Below are 15,181 nucleotides of genomic sequence, written 5' to 3' on the forward strand. Positions count from 1 at the left end.
TGTTTCATTTTTAAAAAAAGCTTTAGCTTCCCCATCCTAACAGGTAAACCCTATTCAAGCAATTTGCTATATAAACTGATACAAACAATTGGGGTAACACGTGGAATACTTCCCCAACTTGACCATACAAGAACCAAATTGAGAGGACACTACTATAAAATCTAGCCACTGTATGGGTGTCTTCCTGCATTTATATAACAGGACTTCCCTTCCATATGTACCCTTCTCACACCTACAAAACCTGCTTTGGAAGGTTTTTCATACCTCCAAAGTAGATTTTGTGGTGTACAGGTAGAAGGAGAACCTGTTTTCCCAGTAGTGTCTATCCACTCTGTGTGTGCATTTAAAATGTTTCACATCTAGCTATCACCTCTTTTCATTATAGAACTACATCTCAAAGCTTAAGTCTGCAATAGCTTGAAAAATTTCAGAACAGTGGATGTTTACTCCCATTCGTGCAAACGTGAACTGTTTTCTTCATAATAAATAGTTACATAGATTTAAAAAAAGTAAATTGTTCTTGCTCTCCCCAATGTACAAAATTACATTACAGTTATTTTGTGTCCACTCTTGTGCTATTTTTACTTGCCTCTTGCAGATAGGAAAAATATGTAAACTACAAACTTTGCATGCACTAACACACAAGACAAGACAGACTGGAAGCAGAAACTTGAGGACAGAAACAGAAAAAAAAATGAATGTCAGGCTGAAATGTCTCACCATTGAAAGGATGGCTTATGGAACGAGACAGGTGCAGACAGGAGGAGACAGGCCAGAAGCTGGACGTAAAGAAATGTGATGGAAGTGTGAAGCGGTTCACAAAGACAGGAGACAGAAGGGGGAAGAAGATTAGGGATGGATATCCGTGCACACCTGAGTCCTGTGCTATGGCTCCCACAGTTGTAGGAGAACTCAGCCCACTTGGTTCAAAAAAGCAAAGCTCATGCAGATTATCTGGCACACAACAAGGACTTGCAACTCTCTCTGTGCATCCCGGTGGTCTTTGTTCTGGAGATTTTGGATGTAGACCATGTGAAAACTCTTTTAATTTGGAATTAGGAACTGCTGGCTCAGGGTGGACTTTGGTCTGAAATAACATCTGGTTCTCCTTTGGAGTGTCTGTAGAAGGACTTGCTGGGCTAACTTTAGGCATCAATACTTGGCTTTCCAACTTCGAGGACCATCCTTCAGTAAACAAATGTTTCTTTCTACCAATACCAGCAGGTGATTGGGGAGGCTCTGATTCTATAAATGTTTTTGATCTGGCAGTTGGCGAGAAAGAAGCCAATGTTGGTCTGTCGGGTAGAGGTTTGGGGATGTCAAGGATCAAATGGGCACGGTTAGAAGCTAGCTTGCTGTGAAAGGATTTGGGTGATGAAGAGCTTGTGCTCTGCTGAAGAGCAGGCTTCACTGGGCCATTTTCTTTTACAGGTAGCTTGTTCTTCTCAGGGTCCCCTAAAGGATTTAAGAGTGTCTTCTCTGGTACTTGTGAGTTGACTTTCACCTCATTCAGGTTTTCTGAAGAGTCACCAAAGCAGAGATTCTCTCCCACGGATATGCTACGGGACATCTTAGCCATGAAGCTAGTAGTCGGGCTCATGTAAGACTTTGGTTTTGTAGCTTTGCTCTCTTTGGCTTGAAGAGAATTGGAGCCATCCATCTTCAACAGAGCTGCAGACAAGGCCCGATAGTTACTGGACCTTGGATCCTTCTCACCTACCATGAGTGCCTGAGGACGCTGCCTGGCAGAAGGCATCAACCCTGGAACCTTATCTGTAGAAATGGAAGAAATAAATGCACAGAACCGGTATGGTGCAATTTGTGCAGGCAGACTCAAAACAGCTCCAGCTTTTAAACATGCTTATTATTTCATTTCAGGTTCCAGAAGAAGTATTAGATAAAGCAACAATGTTCTGGGAATAATTTTAAACAGCTACCTTTTATTCTAGGCATCTTTCTTCTAAACATTGTTGCCTATATTTTTATAATCAGAAATCAGACTAGTGATAGTATAACATATACCACTGGATATATGTTATAAGTATAGGGAGCATGAAGCAAGTCATAGATCCTTGCAGATATACCAAATATCTGCAATAAAATTTGCTGCCACAGGGAAATTATCTCTTGCCTGGTAGCCATAGAGCATTAGTAAAAATATACAGAGTGTACCCCTTCAAGTAATGCAACATACCCCTAAACTATATAAGCAAAACCACACTTAAGCTTATACCGGAGGCTATACCACTAGAAAAATCTTCTGTATAAGCTGCATTAAAATGCATGGCAACTTCCATGACATTTGACTATGTTTCTACTGAAGAACTTGCTAAATATTTCTAACACTGAAATAATGGCTGTTTTTTCTGAGGAAGCAGATGAAGGCCTTATCTTACTGTGGAAATTAGCAATTCCTTCTTTTCTGTGTATTTCCAGCTCATGGCATGCAAATTGTGTATCTGAGCTGACAGTTTATTAGGTTTCATCTCCAAAGCTGGACAATAAGCTCATTATTCTTTATTATACCATCACAGTACCAAGTTACTTCCTTACCATTGTGAACAAGATCATGAACTGATTGGGACTTCCTCATCACCACTGCCCCATCTGTATCTGGGAAAGGCCCAACAGGTCTTCCAGGACCTCTGCTGATTTCCAGAGTGGGTTTTCTCTTTCTCTGCATATAAAGTGACCTAAAGGAATGCATATCATTTTGAAAACCATTCTCTATGGCTGAATTCTGGCGATCAATCCCATTTTTTACTAGATCTGCAGAAACATGTCTTGACCAGGCAAGACCCTCACTGGGTTTTCGATCCACTATGAGATTTGATGAAGAAAGTGATAGCTGTCTGCAGAGGGAAAAATAAGATAGGATACTTAATATCTTGTAATACCATCAACCAATTACTGTAAATATAACATAAAACATTAATATGTAGCTGATTCATAAAATCACAACAATTCTTAAAGTCAAAATCTTTCCACATACACATTTTCCCCTTGGATGGAACAGATGGTGAGTAAGGGAACAAGCACTTATCATGCACAAGGCTTTGACAAAAGCATTAAGTGAAAAGGGGAAGAAGGAGAGGATCTAGTGAGGAAAGGTAAGCTACTGTTAAAAGTGAGGATACATTCCCCTTGATTCAACATACTAGCAGAGTAAGGCTCTCTCTTTTGTCCACATGATATGTATGCCTGTTTTCTAAGACTGCCATGAAAAACAGCCCTTCTTTTCTACGTGAAAGCTAGACTATGCAGACTATAATGAAGGTTTTGGAATATAATTGTGAGTAACCTCTTTTGATACTTTGACAAAAAGTAAAACCAACTGCTCAATAAAACCTAAGATAAATAAACACCCTTTTCCAGTAAACAAGATTACTAACTCTCAGTTCAATCTGGTGGAGCAGGTTTCTTTTTTAAGATACAAAATTTTCATGAAGTGTGGAGTTTAGTCAACCAAATAAAATGTTTGCTAATAAAGGAAAACAGATTAAAGCTGATCAGTAAACAGAAGTGACTGGTATGTTTTCCACTGTCCAAGTTGAATGAAATGCAAAAATATTACTAAGTGCATAAATGGTGAAGAATAGATCAAATGGCAAAATTAAGCCCTTATATATTACATAGCCATAAAGTTTGTGGAAACACTAAAGTAATAATGCAGAAAGAACAACCTTGATCAAAAATGGAGCACCCTACTCCTCTCATTTACTCTACTGAAACAAATGCATAAAGAAGATGGAGATGTTTATAAAAATAAGTCTCTTTGCTGAGGTGTACCAAAAATTTTAAAAAGTTCAAGATCAGTAGTTGTCACGTCTGTGCCAAAGCAAGGCCATGCTATCCAGAATTAATGAAATGTGGAACCCTACCTGAGTGCTGGAGACTGGGACAGAAAACGAGAAGAAATACTGTTTTCCGTTCTCTCCAAAGTCCTATACGAGCCACCTGGAATTACAAGGAAGAAGTGTGCTCCAGTTAGTTCAGAAAAGAAACCTGCCTTTTGACATGGCATTTTAGCTAGAATATGTTGTTTTGTTCCTGTTACAAAGATAAGAGTGCAAATCCCAATCCCATGAGTCTTATTCCTATGCATATTTTCCCAGAAGTAAGGTCTAGCAATTTAATTGGAGTTCATTTCTAAATAGTTATGCACAAGGTCAAAGACTAAATATGTAACTACTACTATGGTAATTTATGATCATTTACTCTTGTTTTAGCCCTTATGAGAATTTCAGATATGATGAAAAATCATTATTAAAACTGAAGGTTTAAAAAAGCACAGAAAAAATAATTTGCTGTGACAGACAAATAATTCCTGTACCTCCATACTATTTATTCTGACTGGCAGTGGCACAGACAGACACATGCACACTCATCATGCATCCAGTGAATGGGCTCTAGTGCACAAAAACATATGGCAGATTTAGCAGACTTTTTAAGGTGCCACAAGGAGTTGGTTTTTACAATTCTACTCCTAGTGTTGTGAAAACTCTCAGTCTTGGTTTCCTTACCTTTCTTCAAATACCACCTACATTTCTATTCCCCCTTTTATTTTTATTGGCTTCAAAACTATGGAGGTTTTCATTTTCCTATATATAAATTTGTACATACTGTATATCCCATAAGGTATGCATTTATTTATGCATTACTGTATGCATTTTGCATGTATCTTCTTCACACTCAACTAAAGTATTCTTATGCTTCTTTTTCAATTGTTTGTATTTGCATTTTAACAATTCAATTTACATTTCAGAACATGGACATGTATGTATGATGTTGTGCATACAAAAAGTATTGTAAACATGCAGATTTTTGAGGCAAGGTGTGCTCTGTCTTGGGGAGGTAAGAAATTGAAAATTTCTGCTAGAATGCCAAAATGACCAAAATGCTTTTCTGTCCTGATCTGTATCTTCTGCAACTTGGAATGACAGCATTTCTATTGTATTCCTGGTACAGTACAAGCAATTGCTTTTGCACCAAGGCAAAATGCATTTCCCCAGGTTAGCAAAAACAACAACAACAAAAACAAAAACAGCCAATTTGCCCAGCCACTTAGACAGACCACTTATGCAGACTGTCACCAGACTGCAAGAAATTAGTAAGATCCACTTTTCATTTCACTTTCTTCTCCAATGAGAACTGCAACAGATGGTGGCACTGTTGGTCTAGAGCTGATTCTGAGAGAAGTCACTGTAAAACATTATGAAATGAAAGAGATGTCATTAGTTTTGCAAATGTACCCTTCTCATTATCACTGGACAGAGTCTCAAAATGCTGCTTGAGGAACTTCTCTTGATCTGGAGTCCTGGGAGCATTTCCATCCATCAGTCCAGTGCTTACGTCCTCTTCATCTTCTTCTCCCACTTGTTCATCCAAGTCTGAGGTGCCATCCACACTGAGTGGTTCTGTACTCTCAGAATCTAAAGTGGGGAATGCAACACACACAATTTATAGAATACATTACATAGGTAGGAACTGAAACTAAATACTGCAGTGTATTCCTAGTGGATAAGCATATACTGTTCAGGCAGTATGTGGCATGGGGGAAGAGAGACTTTTCTTTTCCCCCCACTCCACCAAACCCCCACTTTCCCTGCTGTACTATATAGCAGTAGAGCATGGTTAAATGTCAAGTGGTCCTCCATATGTTAGAGTGTGACCCTTTCAGCCTGTAGAACAGCATAGTCCATAATATGGAATGATGTCCAACAAGTGGAGGGCAACACTCTCCCCAGTACTGCACTAGAAAGTACACTTTGTGACCTCCTGCCATCCCTGGAAAAGGAGCATTCTACTGCTATATGGAGATGCAGGTATGGTGTATGTAAAGGAGGTTGGAGAACAGAACAGAAAAAGTGTCCCTTTCCCTTTCCTGCCTCCAGAAATTTTAATTTATTAGTAATGTCTATATCCCACCTATCTTTCAATGGGTTCAAGCAGGTATATACAGCTATCTCCCCCCCCCCATCTTTTTCATGCAACAACCCTGTGAGGTTGACTAGGCCAAGAGAATGACTGGCCCAAGGTCAGCAGTATGTTTTCCTGCACAGAGGAGACCAGAATCTGGCTCTTCCAAATTTCCAGTTCAGCATGTGAAGGGGGGAACTTTCCCCACTTTTGTGTTCCAGAATAGAGGTATTAGTGAACAAAAGGCAGTTAATTTAACTGTATGCAGGTCAAGATGTCCAGCATTCAGACTGAGCAATCTGCCACTGAAGCAAACATATGCCTTTTCATTCCTGGTAGTTTTGGAAAATCTACCTAGCAACAGCTCGTAAATATATAGTAAATCATGGGAGAATACTGGAGATATATTAGCCAAACATGAAACAGCGGTCATATGCCTTCATGGAAAATTATGAAGCAAAAACTAAGGAAAAACTATTCATGTTGAACCTTTTTGTTGCATTTCAGACTGTTCTTTTATCTAGTAGAAAATGACAATTCGTTGACAATAGGGTCAGCATAGTCTGGTAATACTTAATCAGCTTTTCCTTAAAAATTCCTAAGAGTTTAATAACTCTACAGATTCCTAAGAGCTTAATAACTCTTCTACATTTCTCTCTGATGCAGAATATTTTTCCTTCAGCTTGGCTCTATCTTACTTTGCCCTTACAGCCTCTGACCTTTCTCTTCACAATAGAAGCACTCCAGCTTTCTGAAAACAGCACTGTACATGCAGCATTTTTAATAAAACAGAATGCATATCTTCAGTTCCAGAATATCTGCAATAACCTGTTAGGGACTTGAGTAGGCTTGTTCTCACTTCGTTCTCCTTTCCCATGGGCCAAAATTCCAATCAACCTCTCAGCCCAGTGGTCTGTGACAGCCAGTTTGGAATGATTAAAAATCTCCTTTAATTTTAAAATGTGCAATTTTAATACAACTTTAATTTACAACTGTAATACTTCTCCACACCCAATAATTCTCTATTGCTGGAGAACCACTGTCTGCCATTATTTCATACATATCAGAAACAGTGCCAAACATTTTCACTTGGGGGCCCTTTTTGACAGCTAAAATCAAGCTGGTCTTGCACAGTACATTTAAAATATATATATTTCCTTTTAATTTCTTCTTGTATCTCTTCAGAACTATTTGGCTGATGTTTTCAGAACGGGTGGGGGGTGGGACTACAAATTCAAATAAATAGACACTTCAAATCTCTCACCTTCATTTGGGCTCGATAGTCGACTGCTACTGTAGTCCACAGAGCAGGCGCTGTCAGGGCTGTGTTTATCTGGGCACCCACTGCTGTGATAGCCTCTACCTAGTTTCCCATGGGGAAGAGCTTTTACCTGGAATTCACTATGAAAGAGGGAAAGAACATCATATGAGGATTGTAGATTACCTTTATATCCCCCCCATAGACATACACATGCACACTATTAAACTGTACTAATAACTTCCCATTGTTGCAAAATAACTTTTAAAACCTACCCCTTTCCCACCATTTATGCAAATTTTTGCACTTCATAGAGATTGGACAGTGAAACTTGAACTATTTATTCTGCATTTGCTAAATTGTCAGATTTAGTCAAATGTTGTTTCTCAGGCTCTATGTCAATGCTGCTCTGATTACATTTTTCCAATATTGCAAGAAAACATACAAGTTGGTTAAGGAATACAGATACTATACATGACCTGTATCTTCCTCAGAGCTGAAAAAAATCCTCTACTCAAAGCCGTAACAGTGCAGAATCTGAGGCAATATCATTGCCTATGTGTGTATTGCTATGTCCCTTAAAAGTAAGTAGACAAAACTGATTTGTAAAAGGCAGTTTAAGAATTCCCATACATCACCATCATAACTGATCTTGGACTCAACTCAGCCCAGCACAAACCAGAAAGTGTTTCACCTAATGAAACCAAAAGTTTCCTTAGCTGCAAGGCTCTTTATCAAATACAGTAGTTATGGTTATTACATTTACATCCTGATTGCTGTAACTGAATGCAAACATAAAGGATTGATAGGTATGTCATAATGATAGGTGTAATATTTATTCAAACTATACTGTAACTTGCAAATTCAGTAACTATTGCATCCACTGTACTTCCAAGAACTGTCTGGTGCCCATTCCTCATTTTCTAACAGCTTCAAGAGAGGGCAATCTCTTTTGTTTAAATACTAAAATTATAACACTGAATATATAAACGTAAAAACTATAAGAATTGTGGTGGGGTGGAAAGTGCACTAGTGATTTTGCCTTTAAAAAACCCGTCTGTTTCCACATCTAGAACTTACAAACATAACATTATGTATTAGGCAAGGAAAGGAAGTAAAATAGCTGCAGTGAAATTGGCTCAGAGGAGTAACTAGGGAATGCTAAGTTAAATTTTATAAGGGTGACATTGGTGCAACCAGACTTGAGAAGGAAGTCTGTCCTGTTTCTTCAGTACTTTTGTTACCACATGACTTTGTCATGTTACTGGCATTAAAGTTTGTGAACAGGCTCAAGCAATTTCAACCAGACAAGGGTGAAAGGGGGTGGAGAAAAAGAGAGGACAAGAAACTCACAAGATGTTCATCCAAGGAGAAATTAGCCATTGGTTATTTTCTTAGCCAAGAACAAAAATTATTTTAATGACCCATAGCTTACTGTATTCTACAAGTTACATTCAGGTCAAAAAATCCTTCAGTAACTTTTTAGCTTGTAGCTAACAGCAGACTCCATCAACCAAGTCAACAGACAATCAGAATACAGGGGGCAAAAGAACAACCTAAGTGGCTTAATTCAAAGCACCAAAAGAAATTTTTTGTTTGACCTGCTGATGTCTGTAGGGTGTATCTCTTCCTGCTCTGGGTAGATTACACATTCCTCACTCTCTGAAGGTTCCAGTTCCTGAGGGAAAATTCCACCTTCACAGGATACAAGCCGAATAACTTGAGGCCGAATGCAAGGTTGGTTTTCCCGGGGTGCTGGGGAGCCTCCAACCTAATATATCAGAAGCAAGGTGTGTTATCTTTCTTTCAATAAAGCAATGCTGGGGCTATTATAGAGGAGAAAAGTTATCAGAAACAACATGATTTAGGAAATATATGATCTGATACACTGGCTTTATTCACCTGTCACATTAGGCCACTTTTTTGTTCCAAGAACAGAAATAAAGAAGAAAAGATTCTCCTTATTTACTCATCCTTTTATATTCATATTTGCACAGCAAATTTTGGTACATGTCCTGCTTCAAAGTCCATCTAAAACCATGAGTAGGTCTTATTTACATTCTCACTTTATTACCCACAAAATAGCATTGTACTGCAGTCTGAAGTAGCCAGAATACAAGAAGGACCATTACAGAACTTGACCCTGCCCCCATGTAATCAATGAAGCATCTCATCTCTTCCGTTGAAAAAGGATGTCCTTACATTAATGGCATGCAGAGTGAGATCAGGATGCTCTTCTTGGTCATCCCCATTGCTGGCCTGGGAAAGAGAATCATGGCTGGCAGACCGGGAAACCGAGAAAGATTCCAACTGGCGTAAATCAAGCATGGATTTAACTGTCATTTCTATAGTGCTTGTTGGCTGCGACCACCGACTACGCTGCCGAGGTGCCTTGCCCATGGTAGCCTCTGAACACTGCATCATTGCAATTTCTTTTGCCTAAAAGAAAAAAAGAAAGAAGAAGCTGCAAATATAACTATGAAGGATTCCTTTTGAAATGAATCAAATTAGAGAATCATATTAGAATAATAGAGTCATAGAATTGGAAGAGACCACAAGGGTTATCCAGTCCAATCCTCTGCCATGCACTCCCAAGAGATAGGCACCCAACCTCTGTTTAATAACCTCCAAAGGACACTCCACTACATTCCGAGGCAGTGTATTTCACTGTCAAACAACTCTTATTGTCAGGAATTTCCTCCTAATGTTTAGATGGAATCTCTTTGCCTGTAGTTTCAGTCTATTGCTCCGTGTCCTAGTCTCTGGAGCATTTTTTCTTTACCAGCAGAGTGTAAACACAGGAACAAGCCTGCTTTGGAAGGCAAAATGGTGCTACTGATTCATAGCAAATCCATTTGCTTTTAGGTGTATCTTCTTATTTGAAGCACAGAGATCATTATCAGAAGAGATGTCTCTCAATGAAAACTTATTTCTAAGAGCAAACAACATCTCCACAACAGTCCATACTCTGTTTAAGAAGGATCACAATTGAAAGCCTAATACAAAGCATATTGTACCTTGCAGATAATGCCTGCAGAGCAAATACCAGATCAAATGCCCCAGATAAGTGAATCCACTTGATATAATGCCAGCTGATTCTATGTATGTCATATTACTGTGTGCTCGCGCTATACACGGGCACACCATAAGTATGTGGGTTTAACCTTACATGGAAGGCAAGCCCTGGAATTAATAATGGTGGGCACACTAGAAACTGGCATCTAGAAAAAAATTACAACAATGTGTTGTGCATCTTTAAAAAGGACAGGCTGTGTGTGTGTGTGTGTGTGTATTGAAAGCTCACCCTTCTCATTTCCCAGTGGGACAAGCTTCTTGAAAGAGAAAGATCTGAACCTAGAAGAAAAATAAAATTAAAAAATAAATAATTCACTAAACCTGTTTTGTTTTTAGTCCTACAGTCCAAACACCTCACACCTCCAATATCAAACATCCAACTCTTCTCTTTTTGTAATATCTTTTACTATCAAAGAGAAACTACAACCAAATCTATTTGGTCATGATTTGTTTCCAATGAAATGTGTGCATACACACAATTGTGAAAGGCCAGGGGCTGCATTAGCTACCCCCACCCCCCAGAGACCTTCAAGGGCTGCCCATCTCCCACAATAATAATAATTATTATAATTTATTTATTTTGCTCCCCAATGTTCTCCATGGGCTTAAGGATCACTTTTTCCAAGGACAGGCCTTTTAAAAAATCTAAAACAAAAGATGATTAAAATCACCTTCTATTCACTTTCTGATTTTTAAAGTCATCTCCTAGGCCTAAAATGTCCTCCGCATCACTTGCAGAGCATTGCAGGATAATCTAAGACTTTTTTTCCCTATTTCTGGAGGGCACAGGCTGCATTTTGCCCACCTCTGAGATAGACAAAAAGAGAAAGAGAAAGACATGTAATGCATACGTGGACACATTCCAGTGAACTGATTAATTACATTCTGCTTAAAATATTTATGATTTCCTAGTGCAAATGATTAAGGAAGCTAAACTTTACATCTTAGTTTAGCAAACACCTATAGAGTCACAACTGTTTGCACATTACTTTCAATGGGATTATCGCACATACCCATTCTCCTAGTTTTTCTTCCATGTTCAGGGACAACTCATAATTATTATTGTGCTATTTGCTCTCCATGCAATTTATTCCAAGGGCACAAGTGTCTGAAGAGGCACTCTGGGAGAACTCTAGGAGAACTAGCAGTACTTGGGTATACTTTGCAATCATTTAAAAAAAAAAATCAGTGTTCTGTGTATTGGCACAACAAATTACAGCCAGGTGTTCTTATGTACATAGTATTTTCTTTCCACAAATTCTGAGCCTGTGCAGTCCAAGAAGGATGGCATTAGCTAGCTCTGTATTTCCCAATGGCTATGCAAATCAGTTGTAAACCTATTTTAAATTCTCCAGATGCACTTATTCTTCTTTCCAGGATCCATCCTCCATTTATTTATACCTGAATCCCTTTCAGTGTTGCAGTTGGTCTGCATTTGGAAAGACTGTAACCCTTGTAACTCATCCTCATCATTCCCTTCATCTTCCCCATCTTTGTCACTATCTGATGAAAGTGCTGGTGCAGATGAGAGAAGAGATCCCGATTCGTGCCTAAAAAAGTAATATAAAAATAATATGATTAATTAGCAATAGTAGGGAAATATCCTGGGTCAATGTGGAAATTAAAGCTGACCCATTAAAATGGTTTGTAAGAATATTTCATCAATTACTGAAGAGGTTGACAGCCAAATTCTCTAATCCCTTCCTAAATGAATCTTTCCAGGTTTGGACGATGTCACATGTAATATACTGATATTTATGTCTCTTTATTTTACAAAATGGGAATGGTGGAAAGACAACGATATATGGAAAGTGAGAAACTTGTTAGAAACTAGAGTTAGAGACTAGAGAGAAACCATTTAGAGCACAAAATCCAGGATTAAAAGGTGAGGTGGCTACAGGAAAGAGAAATTTTGCCTTTGGCATGATCAATAATGTGCACATCAGGACGTCCCAGAGCATTAAACATTATTGGGGAATTATGTATGACAAGCAAAACTGAAACTAGGGCACAAGCTTCCAAACTGTAGAAATGGCTAACAGATGTACAATTTGGTTCCCTTAATGGATCTAGACTAGCATGGAAGAATGGTCTCAAAAATACTTGTTCCTGAGAGGATATGGAACAGGATATGGTCTTCGCCATCTTACAAATCAATCCCAGCTTTAAATATAGAAAATATTTTAAAGGTTGTGCACAGGTGGCATTATATTCCCAGGAAAGTGGGGCTGCATCTGCACTGAAGAAATAATCCAGTTTGACACCACTTTAACTGAAATGGTTCAATGCTATGGAATTCTGGCAACTGTGGTTTGTTGTAGAACCAGAGCTTTCTGACAGAGAAGGCTAAATGTCTCAAAAAGCTACAATTTTCCACAATTCCATAGCATTGAGCCATGGCAGGTAAAGTGGTGCCAGACTGGATTATTTCTGTGGTGCAGATGCAGCCTAACTCATATCAAGAAGCAACTATCCCCACTTTGTTGGAGGATATGTGGAGCATTGAGCTCTCTCCTTCATCTCTGTGATCAGTGTTGAAAAGTACATGATTTTTAGAAATCTGTTATAAGGGAAATAAATAACATCGCAAATCAAACTATCAGAGTAAGTAATGACTTCTGGATGACTTTCCATGGGCAGCTGGATGAAGAAAGTTCAGAGAACTACTGTCCTTAAAAAGATTCACACACACACACACACACACACACAGAAGAAGAATTTAACATTTTTATTCCACCTGGCATCTATTTATTTCCTTTTTAACGAAGGGTCCAACACACTGGAATGTCCTGTCATAAATGCTTAAGCTTTGGAGAGACACATTTAATTGAGACTGACTAAAACAACAGTGATATGTCCTTGTCAGAACAGTTGCTCAGTTGTGGCTATTGTTCTATGTTTTTATTTATATTGTTAATCTCTCAATATTAATTAATAAAGCGATGATGATGATGATGATGATGATGATGATGATGATGATGATGATGTGAATGGTATATAAAGTGCATAGTGTATAGTGAATGCCAACATTTTTTGTCTAAAAAAGTTTAGAAGACTGCTTCTTTAGTGGAACACAGCCAGTTTAAACAGGGGAGCAGGCAAAAAGAATGGAACTGGTTGCTATGACATTTGGATACCCATCTTGAAAGCACAGAAACAAACATCATAGCTAATAGTTAATAATTAACAATATATTCATGTCATCTTCTTGATCAAAACATTCCTACCACCATCACCAATCCACAAAACTTAAGACAATGGTGAAGCAAAGTTAAAGCCCTTTGAAGTCTCATTGTTTTTAGTGCTAAAGTTGTATTAACAATTATCTCACACAGAAATCTATGGCTATTTGGTTAAATAAGGCACTAGTCATTTCTTTCCATTCTTTAATTTTGCATTTTAAGGAAAAATACAAAAACACTATACATACTTTTGAATCACACAGAGGCACTAAGGATGAAGATAGGTCAATTTGTTCTTACAGAAAGACTGAGATGTAAGCACATGCACAGAACCCCAGCATCATATACCAATGTTATGCTCCATTTCTTATCACGCTAAGACACAGCCAAAGAATGCTTAGCATACCTGGCATAGATCTTTAATCAAATGTGGATAAACTAAGAATTCCTGGCATGAGCTTTAATCATAAAAGTTCAGTAAACACACACACACACACTTGTTTCAGACAAAACAAGGAGTGACCTGAAGCATTTATGACATTAAAATCCATCATCACCACACCTATTCTGTGATCCAACACAAGAAAGCCCAGCATGACATTAGCAATTTTAATGAAATGCCTCAGGTCAGTGTCTAGTACAAGACCTCATTCAAGGGACAAAAATAACTTGGCAAATATGAGATAGGCTGGCTTAAGAGGAAATTGCTTGCAATATGTAAACTGCCAAATAATACTGAAGAAGGGCAAATGGGTACCAAAGTTGTTGGTACTTTCTGCCTGATAAAAAATAAAGAATTCTGATTTTCAAGGAAGTGGGCATTTAAAGCACTGTCATGAGTCCTCCAGAACTTTTTCTCTATCAGCACCTCTTGCAGTACTACTGCTTAGATTTACCACACCTCTCCATCTCACACCTGATTTGCCAGTATTAGACAGATCTTGGATTTACAAGCAAGATACAAAACATTGGTTCAGGACGTCAGTTGGGTATTTAGAACTAAGTTTGCAAGTCAAGCCATTGTGGCTGAAATTTCTGTCCCTTATTAAAGGCCACTCTAATACTGTGCACTTCCTGCCAAGGTATTTTTCTTCGCTACCAGAAATGTCCACACAGTCAGTTAAAAAAAAACCTACTCCTGATTTTCACCCAAACTTCTTTGTCAGGAATCTGACATTTTTTTAAATGATTGGTACACAAAGACCTCCCTAACAAAGTAGGTCCCTATATAGAAGGGAGTGTGCAGAATAAACTCCCACGGGATCAGGAGTACGATCACACAACTCCAAAACATAGTTTGGAGGATAAAGTCTATTTTATACAAATTGCAAGGCACAGAACAGACTATTTCAAATCTAAAATTTCCCCTTCTCTCACTTGCCAAGCCAGCAGCTCCAATTCTGACAACATTCCAAACAGTTTTTACTTGACTCATTCATTTTGTAAATCTGCTGAAGGAACTAGCCTTCAACATCTTCCACTCATTATCTTGCTCCTTATATGAAGTTTAAACATTAGAACTAGAAAGGTGAGCTAAAAATATTACAGAGAAGTTAAATATTTCTGCAGATCTTTCTTCTTATGCTACATTGGAATCAACATCCCTATAAATACCAAGCTGCAACATTAATTTATGTACCTCCAGTTTAACATAACTCCCCCCACACACACACACACACACGGTGATTAAAAAAGAATGCTACAAAACCAAATAAGAACAAAAAAAATCTCTTACACAATGTACCTA

General features: G+C 38.3%; 2 protein-coding genes across 5 annotated transcripts in view; both read right to left on the reverse strand.

Annotated features, from left to right (window-relative positions):
* JMJD7 (jumonji domain containing 7) overlaps positions 1–15,181 on the reverse strand; it is a 266,369-nt gene that overhangs the window by 36,008 nt on the left and 215,180 nt on the right. The gene's annotated exons all lie outside the window — the stretch shown is intronic.
* MAPKBP1 (mitogen-activated protein kinase binding protein 1) overlaps positions 1–15,181 on the reverse strand; it is a 154,320-nt gene that overhangs the window by 8,052 nt on the left and 131,087 nt on the right. Inside the window, exons 22-30 of one of the 3 annotated variants that reach the window (XM_042466693.1) lie at positions 11,654–11,802; positions 10,482–10,531; positions 9,380–9,616; positions 8,779–8,948; positions 7,184–7,320; positions 5,253–5,432; positions 3,882–3,957; positions 2,554–2,852; positions 721–1,773 (exon numbers count right to left, since the gene is read on the reverse strand). In XM_042466693.1, coding sequence (XP_042322627.1) covers positions 721–1,773; positions 2,554–2,852; positions 3,882–3,957; positions 5,253–5,432; positions 7,184–7,320; positions 8,779–8,948; positions 9,380–9,616; positions 10,482–10,531; positions 11,654–11,802 — 2,351 coding nt within the window. The remainder of the gene's footprint in view (positions 1–720; positions 1,774–2,553; positions 2,853–3,881; positions 3,958–5,252; positions 5,433–7,183; positions 7,321–8,778; positions 8,949–9,379; positions 9,617–10,481; positions 10,532–11,653; positions 11,803–15,181) is intronic. The other 2 variants (XM_042466675.1, XM_042466682.1) reach the window with 2 other exon arrangements.

This window comes from Sceloporus undulatus, chromosome 1 (assembly GCF_019175285.1).
Source record: "Sceloporus undulatus isolate JIND9_A2432 ecotype Alabama chromosome 1, SceUnd_v1.1, whole genome shotgun sequence".
NCBI classification, from domain to species: domain Eukaryota; kingdom Metazoa; phylum Chordata; class Lepidosauria; order Squamata; family Phrynosomatidae; genus Sceloporus; species Sceloporus undulatus.